The sequence below is a fragment of the Arvicanthis niloticus genome, chromosome 21 (assembly GCF_011762505.2).
Source record: "Arvicanthis niloticus isolate mArvNil1 chromosome 21, mArvNil1.pat.X, whole genome shotgun sequence".
Lineage (NCBI taxonomy): Eukaryota > Metazoa > Chordata > Mammalia > Rodentia > Muridae > Arvicanthis > Arvicanthis niloticus.
In genome coordinates this window covers 29,017,948-29,033,523 of record NC_047678.1, presented here as the reverse complement: position 1 = coordinate 29,033,523, position 15,576 = coordinate 29,017,948, and the positions used below count along the sequence as shown (strand labels likewise).

Here is a 15,576-nt window from a genome sequence, read left to right as displayed (position 1 = left end):
GAAGCTGGAAAGGCATCAAAGATCTAAGGACTGGCAACTACTGGGGACCCAGAGCAGTGATCCCATGGGAACAGAGCCATCGAGAGATAGAGAAGAAGGTGAGCCAGCTGCTTTCTGGTGGCAGGTCTAAAGTCCTGAGTTCACCTGTCCCCCTCCCTGAGATGAGGCAAGGACAGAGCTAGAAACAAGGAGTGGGTACTACCTCACTGAGGGGGCAGTGATGCCTGCGACTTCCTGCCCACCCGTCCTGTGCACTGTAGCTTCAACACACCTGCTGCCCCTACCAGTGGAAACAGGCCAGGGTTTAGATGGTCCCTCACACACACCGGCTGTCGAGGAACGTGCAGGAGGAACAACTCATGGAATTACAAACTCATGGAACGGGCCGGGCGGTGGTGGCGCATGCCTTTAATCCCAGCACTTGGGAGGCAGAGGCAGGTGGATTTCTGAGTTCGAGGCCAGCCTGGTCTACAGAGTGAGTTCCAGGACAGCCAGGACTACACAGAGAAACCCTGTCTCGAAAAAAACAAAACAAACCACAACAAAAACAAACAAACAAAAAACCCAAACTCATGGAACGCAGCCCACTGGCTAGCTCAACCACAATGGCTCTTTTCTCTGTCTTCTTTGTGCTCCCTACCCGCGATCCCCAGCCCGGGAACTCAAACTCCACCTTTTCCCTACTCTTCCCAGTAACTGCTTGTGGCCATTTTTATTTAACCAAATTTAAATTTTTTTTAATGATTCCTTTTTTTAAAAAATGTGCATTGGTGTTTTGCTTGCTTGTACGTCTGTGTGAGGGTGCCAGATTCCCCTGGAACTGGAGTAACAGTCATGAGCTGATGGGTGGGTGCTGGGAATTGAACCCAGGTCCTCTGGAAAAGCAGCCAGTGCTCTTAATCTCTGAGCCATCTCCCCAGCCCCTCACCAACGGTTTTAAATTGGGGAGTAAGGTTTGCACAACAAAGGCTGGTGTGTGTGTGTGAATTTGCTCATCTTTGGTGCAACCAGATCTTGGGGCACAGGATATAGCATATGAATACAAGCAGTGCCAGGCCAAACCCCAACATTTCTCCCTTTTTGTCGAAATAAAGAGGCTCTTTCTCATAATAATAAATAACAAACAATAGGAACAAATGTGAAACAATTATAAAAGCTGTTAGGTAGGAGTTGCATCCACAATGTCCAGTCCATTTATATTTGGCAACTTTAGAGAGAGTGTTCTATCATCTATTCTATAGTGGTGAGTTCAGAGTTTTGTATCTAAATAATTTTCTGTCATAACTTGTATTCTAATCCAAAAGCATCTTTTAAGGTCCTAAAACAACTTAAGCTTAATTGTGAGAGTACAAGTATCTAGTCCTCAACTCCATCAGAGACCAGAGAAAGGATAAATGTTACTATGTGTCCTGAGGGCTTCACGCTGTTACAGCATTCTGCTCTGCTTGCTGCCCTCACATCCCTCTTAATCTAAGAATTATATGAAAATTCAAAGGGGCTTCCAGCCCCTCACTGGGCAGTATCTCTGGCACTCACGATAATAACGCTTGATCTCTTTCAGGCCTTGCTGCTGGAGCAGATTATGATTCAGTCACCGCCCTAGAGAAGAACTTAGAGATGTGGACTGTCAGCAGTGACCACCGCCCTTAGCATTTGGACAAATGAATTGCTAGTGAACTTAGCCTGAGATGTTTTTGCTACTGGCTCTGATGTAGAAAATCTTAGGAAACAATTTGAAGTTTAGAAAAACACACGATTAACAGTTGAGTGGGGACTTTTTGAGGTCAGGGAACAAGAACAATCTAGCTAGATTGGCTGACATGACTCTCACTGAGGCTGGACTGCTCATGACTAATTTCTTGTGTCCATTTTTGCCCTCAGCTTCCTGATATGATTTAATAAAAATCGCTGATGCATAGATATGCATTCTGAAGATTTCAAGTAGATACGACTGATAGATTTTTTTTGGGGGGGGGGTTTCCAGACAGGGTTTCTCTGTGTACCCCTGGCTGTCCTGGAACTCACTCGGTAGACCAGGCTGGCCTCGAACTCAGAAATCTGCCTGCCTCTGCCTCCCAAGTGCTAGGATTAAAGGCGTGCGCCACCACCGCCTGGCGACTGATAGATTTTTATATAAAAGTTGAGATTCTTTTAAATAGTTATAGGATTACTTGAGATGAATAATAAAACAATTGATCCTTTCTTTGTAATTACAAATTGCTGCCTGCCAGTAGAACAAACTGGTTGAGAAAATTACTTTGCTTGCTCACAATTTGTTAATCTATTAACAAGTTCCTTAGTTACAGATGTATGTGAGTTTTTGGGAAAAAATGTATTTTTTACCTGTAATATGTAAAATGTTTTTTCATGTAAAGTTATTGGAGAACCTACTGTTTTGTTTTTATAATCATTCACTAAAAGAAAAATAGAATGTATTTACATTATAATTTCTATACTACTTGAGGGTTATGCTGGGATATATAAGCCATAGAAACTTTTTTCACTAGCCTCTTTTGTCAGACCCCCAGGGAGCATCTTTATCCCCTGTCTCTGTTTATCCTGAATGTCAGAGCTGATCTTTGACAACAATCAGAGAAAGTATATATTGGGTCACCCAGTCTGAGTGGTTGACCCTTTTATTTGCATTTGCTGTTGGGAAGCCAACTGCTGCAGGTGGCCCTCAATGTGGAGCAGTATGGCATCCAGCATGTGAAGGACCCTGAGGACCAGGGTGCGGTCTGAGACAATAGGCTGTCGTTTCCAGTGTTTGCAGGAGCTGGAGGTCACCTGTGGGAGCTGAAATATAGGACCAGCATGAGAGTGGAGGAGGGCCAAGGGGTGCAGCAATGGAGCTAGAGAGAAGGGATGGAGGTAGTGCCAAAGAGGATGGGGAGACAGGGGAATGGGTCACTGGATCTCCAGAGGCTAGGTGTCCAGGGGCCCATGGTAGCTGGGTGAAGAATGGGAATATTCAGTGGGAACAAATGGACCAGAGTACTAGCCCTGAGGAATGATAGGGACAGATTGGTTGTAGACATCGTTCTGTGGAGATGCAAGAACAGGATACAGGGATGAGAACAAGGTCAGGCAGGAAGCCCACAGGCCCTAAGCCAGGCTGATAGGAGAAAGGCTGAATGGAAGGCCTGGGCTCAGGGGGCATGAGCAGAAGGAGGAACTGTAGAGGACAGAGCAGACCTGTGCTCACCTGCTCCTTGACAACATTAGCTCGCCACCGGTGCAGTATCACACGACTGATAACCAGTAACATGGTAGTGGTGATCGTGACCCCAGCCACAGGGTAGATGCGATTTCCTCCCAGGCCCATCCAGTAGCCAGGGCAGCCCAGGCTGCTCCTGCAGCTATCTGGGCTGTTTGGCTGGCAGCCCCAGGGCTGCAAGTCCAGCCCTACTTGGTACCAGAGGGGCCTCGACCAGCCATGGCTAGGGACAGGCATCACCAGCAGGAACAGCGATGGCACTAAGAACAACGAGTACAGCATGACTGTGGTCGCTGCGAGGAGCCGGAACCCGGGTACCTTGGCAACGGGCAAACACCCCTCCCCCAAGAGCAAGTCCAGTTCTGAGGCAACAGGTTCCAGCTGGGCTGATAGCCTTTCAAAATACAGCTTGGCCAGATGATGGGTAGTGGGGGGATGGATTCCAACTCACCTATCATCCTTCCCTAATCTAAGCACCCCACTCCCTTTAAGATCCAATGTTCTCTACTGGGCTAGCAACTGCCAAGCTGGTAAAACAGAGTGTAGGGGAGCTTCCGATACCCAGCTCAGCTCCACTCAGCACTGTGCACACAGCAAGCACTTGAAAGTGTGGCTTTCTTGATGGTTTCTGCTGGCTGCTGTTCCTGCCTCAGCCAGCCCTCCCTCACCACCCTTCCTTGTGCTGGGAGCCTTCCTAGAAAGTCACTTTTTCAAGGTTAAAGAGAGCCTTGTGTACTGCCGTCACCCCTCCATGACTGCCTTGGTGGCAGAGTTGGTTTTCTTTAGCATGACCTTACATTATTTTCTTTAGAGCATTTCTGCCTATCTACATATCCATCTTTATTCTTAAACTATAAAACACTCCAGCTTCCTCCTAACACCCATCCAAGGCCAGCCTGACAAGTTCTTGTTTAAGGTCTGCCTCTGGCTCCAAGTCTTCATTCAAACAATATTTACCGAGCACCCAGACCCAGTGCCAGAATGGAGTGTGACAGAACAGATGAACAAAAAGCTTTGCCTTCCTCAGCTGAGTTTTGGCGGGAGCACAGGTGGCTTGTAAACACTTTGGTGCCAGGCACGGGTAAAAGCCATGATAAATAGGCCCAGGCAAGGGTGCCTAGGTGATTTGGAGGGCAGGGAGCCTCTGTCTACAGTTGGGAACTTGCCCAGTACCTAGCACCAAGCCTGGCGCCTGGAGCGTACCATACCTGATGAATAGTAAGATTCATGAGTTCTGGGCAGATGTGGGTATTGCATTCTCCAGCCACTTCCATGTGTAACTCACCAGGCAACTCATGAGGCTGCTACTCCTTTTATGCTCAGGAACCCACTGCCCTATCCCACCCATCACTGGGTCAGCGGCCCACAGGACCAACACATGCTCTGTTGTTTATGCCCAAAGTCAGCCGCTTCTTGACTGATTCTGCCAACCCCTGTGCTCCAGCACTATGAGTAGGCAGTTCATAACATTGACTTTCAAATCCAGCAGCAGACCATGTGAACGGCTCTGTTCTTTAGCTGGGGGCTCAGGGGTTCACTCTATATCCCTCAGAAACACCAACTCTGTCTTACCTCTTAATCAGGTTATCCCTGAGAACGGCTCTGTCCTGACCTACAGTTTGGATTCCATTTATATTTTTCCAGCTAGAGCTAAAGGGCTGTCTGCGTGATACCAAAGAGAACCTTGAACTTGTAAAACCTTAACCCAGCCTGGGTCCCACCACTGCCCGGCTCGGCGTGCTCTCTGCCTGTCCCTGACCTCCCCAAACCTTACACCCCAGTTCTGACTCCTTTAGGGTTTATAAGAAGGATTGGGAGTCTGTGCTGAGGACCACTGGACACCCCAGCTACACCCCAACCATGCCACAGAAGAGTCTGAAGTTGGATGGACACATTTATTCCCAAAGCTGTAAACCCACATCAGCTCCTTTCCAGCACCCAGCCAAGGCCAGCCTGACTGCAATACCCTGCTCCAGGCCTGTAGCACTGAACTTGGAGTCCCAGGACATCCATCCATGAGTCATATGTACAGGTACATGGAACGGAGTCCCAGGTGGCACCTGGAGTGGCCCAGAGGCAGGGGGGTTCATGAGGGTGACCTGTCACAACCTCCAGAGGTAGGCAGTCTCCTGCAGCAAAGTCAGAGTTTGGTGGCCTGCGTGGGTAGGAGAGGAAGCTCCAGTTAGTTTCTGGAGGACATCTATGAACTCCTGAATAGCACATCTCCCCGTTCAAACAACTTTCTTCCAGGCAGGAGGGGAAGAGCAATGGGTTCAGTGTGGCCAGAGCCCTGAGCAATGTCATCAAGCTCCTGGAGTTGGGGTCAGGGTGGGGACAAGCAACAGATTAACAAGCAGAGGCAGCTTACCAAAACAGGGCTCTTAGGGCCAGACTTCCGGTGGTGGAGGGCAAAGGTCACAGCGTCATGGACAGAGGCAAAGACATGCTGCTTAGTGATAGATTCATCAAAGAAGTGTCCAGCCTCAAGCTGGGTGACCACAGGACCTGTGGACAAGGAGCAGGTCCTGGCATGCAGTACCACCAGGAGACTGGGTCCCCAGGCACCCCTAGAATTCTTTGCTACTTACTGAAACCCAGTCATTCCAGTATGCAGTATGTCTCTTGTGAGTGAGTACACGCATACGTGTGTGTGTGTGTGTGTGTGTGTGTGTGTGTGTGTGTGTATGTGGGGGGGAGGTGTGTGGTGTGTGTGTATGTGTGTGTGTGTTACTTGCACCCAGAAGACAGAGCAGGATATTAGATATTCTGTTCTTATCCCTCTCAACCTTATTCCCTTAAGACAAGGTTTCTAACTAACCCTGAAGCTTTATTGGCTGACCAAGTAGCTCTACTCAACAAAGGCTAGCACTATAGGTATGCATAGATATGTCTGGCTTATTTTTACATGGGAGCTGGGGATTTGAACTCGGGTTCTCATACGTGGGCAGCAATCCTTCTTATGCACTGAGCCATAGCCTTACTTCTCGACTCACATCTCCCGAGACATCCCTGACCTCCTGTTTCAGAAAGATTTTTTTTTCCTTATGCTATTTGATAAACCCTTAACCAGAAGAGCCCCACCCTCTGCCCGGATTGTTACTGCTGTCCCCATTCAACGCACTGTAACAGGCTGCGATGTACACTTCCACTTCAATCTCCCGGAAGTCACGGAAAATCTGCAGCAACAAAGAAGGCTGGCCTTAGAGGGGGCAGCAATTGGGCAAGGTTTAGTGGGGGAGCTTGGAGGCCTTGTTTTGTTGGGGGAGGGGGAAAGAAGGTGAGAGGCAAGTGATGGGATCAGCATGGAGGCCTGAGGGGCCCCAGCCTGTCCACAGCCCCTTACATTCTTCAGGTTCTTAATGCACACAGTGTCCACAAAGGAGACGGTACTCAAGTCCAGGATGAGGCTATGGAAGCCTGGCTGAGGCAGGCCCAGGGACTTCAGTGAGGTCATGGCTGAGGCCTTGGCATCTTCTTGATTGCTGGCGACTACATCCTCCAGCTCCTCCCCTTGGTGCACCTGCAGGGGATCCAGATGTGCTAAAGGGTCATGGATGTTAGAGCAAAGACACATATATAGTATACCGCCAGACATAGAGCCAGACAGAAGTGTTCATATTAATATACAGATAGCTATATGGAGGCATGCATGGGACACATAAAGACATGGGGCAATAGGAGGGACATGTAGGGACACAGGAACGCATACCCCAACATGCACAAACTGTTGTTACTTCCTGGACCAAAGCTTAATAAAGGCACAAGAAGGGAGGATGCTGGGAGATCATGTCTCAGCCTTAGCCAAGCAGGGTAGGGTGGCTAGGGGCCAGCGAGGATGGCCACAGGCATCCATGTGCCTTATATCCTGACCTCTCTGAACCTTTGGTTAAACTTGACATCCATCTTGACCCCTAGAATTGCCTAATGTTCTCAAGCCCTCTCCTCTATCCATGAGCATAGACTGTGGGGTCTTGTTACATCTAGGTCAGTCTAAGACTACAGACAAGGGCCAGAGGAGAACTCAGTATCAGGAAGGTCTCCCTGTAGCATCAGCGCTAGCTCCACTGCTCCCACCCACCATTAGTCCAACACCTTCAAACCCACACTAGTAGGTCTTGACTTTCCTCACGCAACAAATGTGGGCACCCATATCACCGTGGCTATTGGCTGGTCCCCACTCCCACTCCTAGCCTCACCTTGGCCTCAAAGCCCTCAACGTCATTGCTTTTGACATCTTCAAAGCTGGTGTTGACGTTGACGTTGACGGAAACTGAGGAGATCTTGGAAGAAGCAGCCTAGGAGGGACGAGGGACGGTGAGAACGCAATCCCAGTTGCCATATGACAACCATGGCAGGCAGGCCTGGTATTGTCCCTGGCTTTGGTCAAGGAGACACATCAGGACTTAGGCTGCAGGCCTAAGAAGAAGTTCTAACAATGCAAGGGACATGCCATGCTTCATGATGGGACTAATACATGAGAGGAAGATAACATCTCTAGAGTTTGGCCTGTCCTTCCAGGGGCTGAAACTGGGTCCCTGGGGTGCTGAAGGACAGAGAGTGGTGACAAGAAATGACAGGGGTAAGAAAATGGGACAAGGACAAAGGATGAGGGGACAGCTGGGGCCAGGGCCAGGAGCACAGCAGGGCTGGGAGCACAGCAGAGTTGGGAGCGCACAGCAGGGCTGGGAGCACAGCAGGGCTGGGAGCACAGCAGAGTTGGGAGCGCACAGCAGGGCTGGGAGCACAGCAGGGCTGGGAGCACAGCAGGGCTGGGAGCACAGCAGAGCTGGGAGCACAGCAGAGTTGGGAGCACAACAGGGCTAGGAGCACAGCAGGGCTGGGGCCAGGGCTAGGAGCACAGCAGAGTTGGGAGCACAGCAGGGCTGGGAGCACAGCAGGGCTGGGAGCACAGCAGGGCTGGACCAGGAGGGAGCGGCTGAGGGGACCCCACCTGTTTCTGGGACTTCTTGGCTTTTTTCATTTGCTTTTTTATCTTCATCTCCTGCTTTTTGATTCGTTTCTTCTTCTGGGTGATGAGACGATCCACATCCACACCACACTAGAGATACAGGTCAGACGTGGAGGCTGGTACTCTGGGCAGGAGGGGAGATTCGACCCTCCCACACAGAGACAAAGCAAGGGGACCCCAACCTTACCTTCTCCTTCAGTGAGTCACTGTAGAGCTCGGCGTTCGCAAAGTACATGGTGGCTGAGGAACGGAAGACTTTCACACCAGGGACCTCCTTGGCCTGGAGATGAGGAGACGTTGGGGTACCTGGGCTTTCCCTGCTTTCCGCTGTAACCTGTTCACTCAGCTTTCCTCTCTTAGAGAGCATGCTACCCAGCCTCCACCCCAGCCTGTGGCTGATAACCTTCCGGGAGCCTGGGCAGCTGCATTGCTCCTGCTCCACATGTTACGAAAGTCCTGTTTTTCACGACTTCCTGTCTCTCACCAAGTTTCGTGGTTTGGCTCAGACCCATACACGACTGTGTCCCCAACCCCACCCCGGGTTTCTGAGTCTTCTATCCCCGCCCTACGCTGCTTTCTGCATGCAGACAGAGGAACATCTCTAAGTTCACTCACACCTACCCCAGCTCTTGTCCCTTCCCAGCCACAGCCCAGGACTCTCCTGGGCATTTGGGACTGTAGCACATGGGTGACCTTCCGTCACACGCAGCTGGGTGGCTCCCTCATGTCTTCTCCCACACCTAGACTCCTCTACTCATTATTCTATTCAAGTCGACTTTCAAGGCTCTGGGCCATGTGAAAGCTTATTTTATTCCAGACCCTCATACAACCATTGTTCCCACATGACGTGAGTCTTCGCTTCAAATTCCGAGATCCAGATCCAAAGACAAAGAACTTCTGGTCTCGTGTATTCTCTCTCCACTCGCAGAGTGGAGTGTGTGTGTGTGTGTGTATGTGTGTATGAGTGTGTGTATGTATGTATGTGTTATGTGTGTGTTTGTGTGTGTATGTGTGTGTGTGAGTGTGTGTATATATGTGTGTATATGTATGTGTTATGTGTGTATGTGTGTGTATGTGTGTGTATATGTGTGCATGAGTGTGTATGTGTGAGTGTGTGTGTGTATATATGAATATGTGTGTGTGTATGTGTGTGTATGTATATATGTGTGTGTATGTGAGTGTGTGTGGACACATCTGTGTGTGTAGGTGTGGACCTTGCATGTGGAGGTTAGTAGGTGACATTGGGTGTCTTCCATGGCTCTCCCGCTTTTGAGACAGGGTCTCTCACTGAGCCTGGAGCTTACCAATTGGCTACACTAGCTGCCCAGGGAGCCCCAGAGATCTTCTTGTCATTGCCCCCGAGCACTGGGGTTACAGACATGCGTGCCACCATGCCTGACATTTTATATGGGTGCTGAGAATCCAAACTCAGGTCTTCATGTTTGTTCAGCAAACAGTTTATCCACTGAGCCATTTTCCCTGTCCCTCTCCCAGTGTTCTTGTCCATGTGGAAGGGAACTAAAAAGGGCCCATTTGTCTTGTCTGCCCCACCCCACCCCCATTTAGCCCCTGCCACTCACCCCCGAGTATTCTGCCACGTCTCTATAAATATCCGTATCTGGCACCTGCCCCAGGATGGAGTAATGGGGCCTGAGGAGAGAGTTAGGGGGAAAAAAAAAGAGGCAAAGAAAAGACCATGAGAGGACAGTGAGGAGACCTGGGGTGTCCCCAGATAGGTACGGAAAGCTGCAGATGTGAAGAGCCAGCGTGACACTTACTCCCTCACCAAGCTGGAATTGGGGGATACCAAAAATGGTTGACTCACAGCTGCATTCGGACCACCACGAGCAGCAGGGAGAAGACTATGGAGACTGCCAGGCCAATGTCCAGGTTTAGTAGGATTGTGGCCACAAAGGTCACCAGCCAGATTAGCTGATAAGAAAAGGGCAGGGGTCAAAGGACCCATGGGCACTAAAGGGCCCAAGCCCAGTCCTGGGCTCCCAAGCCTCTCACCAGGTCCACTCGATTTGCCTTCCAAAGTGAGCAGATGTCAGAGAACTGCTTCATCATGCCCTTTAGGTTCACAATAATAACAGCTGCCAGGACGGCCTGGGGCAGGAGGAATGGCATCAGGATGGCTGAGAAGTTCCTAGAGGCCACTGGGCTCCCCCACGCAGGCATGACCCATCCAGATTCGCCAAGCACTTGGCAGGGCCCAACCTACAAACAACTACCACCACACCAACCTTATCCCCTGGGAGCTGATTAGAAAGTTCTAACCTTTGATCTCTAGTTCCTGATTTTATCCCCAAGAGCTTAACCTTGTATCTCCAAGCCCCTTACACGGGACCAGACTGACTAATCTCGGCCTGGCCTAGCTAAGGCCATGAAGCCCGGCTGGGAGGGGTGGAGGCTCACCTTGGGCAGGTCTCGGAAGAGTTCTCCAAGTTTGACGATAATGAGAAGGATAAAAAGAGAAGACACGGCTCCAGCAACCTGCAGGGTGGGGATAAGCAGAGGGTGAAGGCAAGCCTGGGGTGGGACCATCCTGGCCGAACAGCATGTATGTCCAGATGGACATATACCCACATGCGCACACTCACACCCGAGGCCTACCTGTGTGTTGCCTCCTGTGCTCTCTTGTACCAAGCTCCGAGACATGGAGCAGCTCACGGGGAAGCACTGGAAGAAGCCTCCAATGAGGTTACTAAGGCCAAGGGCTACCAGCTCCTGTGGGGGGGGGGTCGTGTGAGAAGACTTGATGGCTAGGCTGACACACTCCCAACCCCCATTCCCAGTCAGTGGCTTCTAATAGTTGGCCCAAGATCCTGTTCTCCTAACCTGAGTCACTTACAAGTCCAGCCTTACCCTTGGTCTACCTCACTGTCTTCTGGGCCCACGTATATCTGCACGTACAAGACCGGCAGCACAGACCTGGTTACTGTCCACACGGTAGCCATGCCTCAGGGCAAAGATCTTTCCGAGTGAGATGGCGATGGCAAAGCCCACCACAGCGATGGCAAAGGCGTTTCCCACAAGCGTTGCAAACAGCTCTGTCTTGGGTGCCACTGGGGGGATGAGCCTGAGAAGAAGACCTGGAAGTTCAGAGGATGGTCCTGGCCCTAGTCACCCCACCTCCCTGACAGGACCGGAGCTTACCCTGTGGTGATGTTGCCCACCACGTCGACCTCGAACCTGTCATTCAGCTTCACACCATAGGAAATAGCAGTGGCCCCAATGAGCTGTGGGGACAGGGCAGAGTCAGGGGAGTATAAGAGAAGAGGGTGAACCATCTGGGGGCGGGCAGGGGACAGAATCTTTTTCTGAGGAATGGGAAGACAGACGTAAACAGAATGAGAGGGAAACATTACCATTTAAGGAAGGGGATGTACAGTCAAGGGTGGTAAAAAGCCAATCGAGGTCTTTCTCCTGCAGATTCCCCTCAACACCCCCTGCAATGGCCCTCAGATACTTGAGGTGGTATACTGGCCAGGTCTACCCTCACTTGCCCTTTCCCCTGTCCGCCATCCCCTGGCATTCGAACCGTGAGTAGCTCCCCAGGGATGGGCAGGGGCAGACGGCCATGCAGCTTCTCATTCAGCAGTTTCACCAGCACCAACACCACTCCTGCCACGATCGCTGTGACCACAGTGCCGGGCACAGTCTCAGGCAGCTTGGCACAGACCTCCAGCACTGTCTGAGGAGAAGTGGTACTGTTAAAGCCAGAGTTCAAGGTCACAGGGCACAGCATGCCTACCCCCCTTGCCCCCACCCTCACTCACATAGATAACGGACAGTGGCCCAGAGTGACTGTTGAGTTTGATGCCAAACACATACTTGAGCTGAGAGACGAGGACTTGCACAGATGCAGCCGTGGTATAGCTGCGGACCAAAGGCTCTGACAGGTAGGTGACCACGAAGCCAAAATGTACCAGGCCCAGCCCCACCTGTTGGGTGGTCAGGGAAAGTCAGATGGCGGGGGGGGGGGGGGGCGGCCGTAAATCACAGTCAAGGGCGGGTGGAATCAGAAGGAGTCACAGTGTAAGTCAGACACTAAGAGGATGGCTGTTTCATACCTGGAAGAGGCCAACCAGGAAGCTGAGTGTATAGGCCACCTGCACACGGGCACCATCAACTGTGGTATTCAAACCTTTCACGAAGGCCTCATCTGCTGTCAGAGATTCTGTCACACCGCCGACCATCACAGACATTACAGCAAATGTTCCTTCAGAGGCAGGACAGGGAAGGTCTGGATCATGGGCAGGCTGGACAGGCCTCTAAGAACTTTCAAGCCCCATGAACTATATCATTCACCTTGAAGCCAGGGCTTTGAGATATCCTGAACCTAAGAGTCCCTACAGTTAGTTTCCTAGTACTGCTTATGGCGATTCATAGGCTATCCTCTTAATGATCTAGCAACCTGCATTCCTATACTACCCTTTTCCCCAAGCTGCCCTGCCCTGCCCTGCCCTGCCCTGCCCTGCCCTGCCTGCCCTTCCCTCTATGAAAGGGTCGCCAGACTCCACTTACCCACAGAGATGTGTCTAGAGGTACCAAACAGGAAGTAGACGAAGACCGGGTAGAAAGAACTGTACAGGCCAAACATAGGAGGCAATCCCGCCAGGAGGGCATAGGCCAAGCCTGGAGGTAAAAACAACGGTAGCAAAGCAGACTTGGAGAACAGGGTCTCAAAAAGGTAGGGGAACCCAAGCCCTAGGCTCAGGGGGCCTAGCTCCAAGAGCAGAGGTCATGGCTCCTGGTTTGGCATTTCACAGACCACAGAGCTTGCAATCCAGGTGGTTGGAGGTAGCTCACCCTGTGGAAGCTGCATGATAGCCACACTCAGGCCAGATAACAGATCACCCAGGAGCCATTCACGCACAGGATACCGGGGTAACCAGCCCAAGACCGGAACATGCTGGAGCAGAAGAGAATAGGCCCGAGCACGGGAGCATCTAGGACCAAGAAGAGTCTGTTACAGGGAGGGCTGTCTGCGCCCTGCCAGAACCCCAAGGACCTCTACCCTCATCATTACCGAAACCAAGTTCGCCACTGGTAGGTCTTCGACACTGGGCCCCAGTGCCCCAGATCCTCTAGCTGCTCCTGGTTCAGCAACGGCCTTTCCACATGGTAATCTCTCCTCTGCAGCTCCATTTCTTGGGCTGCAGACAGGAGTGCCTCTGTCTGCTGTGTCCCGTGGTCTAGAGAGGTGAGACCACAAACACACAGTTGATTCCTCTGGTCTGACCTTTTCTACACTGGGACCACCGAGCCACATACCTGAGTTTTCTGGGCTCAAAGATCAAGGGTAGATCCAACTCTGCTGGTCTCTGAGGGCCCTGTGCTCACACCCAGACAGAGGCAGTATCTGAACTTTGGCTACTGGAAGACTCTTTCTGGGCCAAAGTCTCTCCGGAAGGGAGCAAGGGATGAGCACAACCTGCACATTCAGCCCAGGTGTGGCTGCCCAGCCCCAAGTACCACTTCAAGTCCAAGTCCAGGTCTGGGTCCAGGTCCAGACTGACTGCGCTCCCTGGCCTCTACCTCTCAGGCCCTTGGCCTCCTTCCCTTTGTCAATTCCTGTCCAGACCCTTTCCCAGCTTTTCTACCAGGAGCCCAACCTTGCTGGCTGAGAGCAAGTTCCTAGATAAGACCTAGCAAACCAGAGATCTGTAAGGAATACTGCCCTCCAACTTCAGGACAGGACCCACCAGGCCTCCAGGGTCCAAGCTGTCACCTCCAGAGACAGGCTCCCACTCGAAAACTTCACCTGGGAACAGGAGCTTTCAGAAGCCAATTCAACCTAGAGGGAACTCTGCCCTGAAAGCCTTCACCAGCCAGGCAAGTTCTGACCTGGGGTAGGGGAATCTCTCCAAAGTGGGAGAAAGACTTTACCGAAGAATAGGATCTGGGGAGTTCTCTCTGAAGAAACTGATCTGGGGGCTGGGGGTGGGGACCTCCATATGGAATGCGGCTCTCTTCTATGAATATATTTCAGGGGGTGCAAATTTGGAGGGGCGGGCTAGCCTTTTGGGAAAGATTTCACTTGTGAGTTCTGATCTAGGAGAGGCTATAACCAAGGGAGAGAATCCCACCAGAGGGGTAGGAACTCACCTGGGAAGACCCTCTAACCTGGGTGTCCAATTGGAGGAGGGAGCAGTGCAGACACAAGGAAGATCTTCAGAGATTCTCTGCACCGCCGCCGACTCCAGGAGATCTCAGAGGCCCCTCTCCCCTCCTTCAAGATCTCTCAAGTCTTCTTAAAGGGCTCCCTCCCCTTACCAGGCAGCACGCGCCTGAGGGGCGGAGCCTTGATGCTTGGCACTTCCCTTTGGGAGGGCGCAAGGGCCGGCAGCAACAAGAGAGCACATTACCCCGCCGACTCAGGCCGCTGCTGGTCCACCGCCTGGCTAGAGCCTGTCTTGCAGCCGTTTCTCTCCCAGTCCCAACGCGCCCAGCTGGCACAGCTGCCGTGCCTGGGCTCCTTGGCAGGCAGCAACTTCCCTGCAGCGCCTTTATTAGCACTCCAGGGACGTTCAGTACAACCCTCAAGAGCAGGGGTCGCGCCGGATCCCGCCCCCATCCCTCGCAGCTGGTGGATAACCTCCTGCGGAAAATCTCGGCAAGGCAGTAAACTAAGGCTCCGCAAACGGGAAATGCCTGCTGGGGATTTGGCGGTTCCCTTCCTGAACTGAGCCAGGCCAGGAGTCACAGAATTACTAGCGCTTCGCGGACACGCGGAATTTGGGCTGCGCCCTGCAACTCACCGGACCCATCGGACAGTCCCATGGCCCTCTGAGGGCAGCTCGTGTGCCGCTTTTCTGACAGCTCCCCCAGGAGGCCACTACCGGCTAGAAGGTGGCGCCAGGCCGAGAACCAGGCCGGCATCCAGCTCCACCGCTAGGATGTGCAGGATCAGACCAATCAGAATTCTGGAGGTGGAACCTAAGTCATACTCTCCGGGCGGGGCGTGCCCGGAGAATAAAATTTTAACCCTTTCCTTCCCGTCGGCCTGGCTTCTGTCCCTACCTGCAATTCTAGTTACTCGCAGCTTGTTAACCTTCTTCTGGGAGCTGGAGCATTCTGCTGGGACTGGAACGAAGGACCAGTGCTACGCTTGGCCAGTGTTATGCCTCTGTGCCCCTAAATGGCTGGACCTACTTGTATACTTTGTAGAAGGTCCGCACTTTATGCAGAGGAGAAATTCTTGAATGATCTGGATGCCTAGATCATTCAAGCCTCAAGTGTGGGAGATCTCGGTCTGTAGGGTCTCTCAGGGACCACCAAACTGTGAGTATCACCCTCAGATTTTCCCTCTGAGACCTGGCACAGTGGTCCTCAAGGCCAACCCCACCCCACCTCCATTTTTTTTTTCCAGACAAGTTTTCTC

At 51.9% G+C, this 15,576-nt stretch overlaps 2 protein-coding genes across 5 annotated transcripts; both read right to left on the bottom strand.

The window, feature by feature from the left end:
• Positions 1 to 2,595: 2,595 nt before the first annotated feature.
• Positions 2,596 to 4,964, bottom strand: Tmem89 (transmembrane protein 89). Its single transcript, XM_034525033.2, has 2 exons — positions 3,206 to 4,964; positions 2,596 to 2,796 (listed from the first exon to the last, which is right to left on the bottom strand). Exons 1-2 carry the CDS (start codon positions 3,497 to 3,499, stop codon positions 2,611 to 2,613), a joined length of 480 nt encoding a protein of 159 aa, XP_034380924.1. The 5' UTR covers positions 3,500 to 4,964; the 3' UTR covers positions 2,596 to 2,610.
• A 134-nt stretch (positions 4,965 to 5,098) lies between these two features.
• Positions 5,099 to 15,531, bottom strand: Slc26a6 (solute carrier family 26 member 6). Of its 4 annotated transcripts, none has more exons than XM_034484318.2 (21): positions 14,954 to 15,531; positions 13,222 to 13,387; positions 13,002 to 13,141; positions 12,717 to 12,827; positions 12,263 to 12,411; positions 11,969 to 12,133; positions 11,731 to 11,883; positions 11,346 to 11,428; positions 11,121 to 11,268; positions 10,803 to 10,916; positions 10,605 to 10,682; positions 10,200 to 10,295; positions 10,012 to 10,118; positions 9,767 to 9,836; positions 8,374 to 8,466; positions 8,169 to 8,276; positions 7,414 to 7,512; positions 6,561 to 6,737; positions 6,339 to 6,393; positions 5,586 to 5,722; positions 5,099 to 5,372 (listed from the first exon to the last, which is right to left on the bottom strand). In XM_034484318.2, the coding sequence occupies exons 1-21, from the start codon at positions 15,072 to 15,074 to the stop codon at positions 5,358 to 5,360; spliced, it is 2,385 nt and encodes a 794-aa protein (XP_034340209.1). In that variant the 5' UTR covers positions 15,075 to 15,531; the 3' UTR covers positions 5,099 to 5,357. The 4 variants fall into 4 exon arrangements, with proteins under 4 accessions (XP_034340209.1, XP_076774214.1, XP_076774215.1 ...); XM_076918099.1 differs by having other exon boundaries at positions 13,467 to 15,102; XM_076918100.1 differs by having other exon boundaries at positions 13,898 to 15,102.
• Between the last annotated feature and the right edge of the window lie 45 nt (positions 15,532 to 15,576).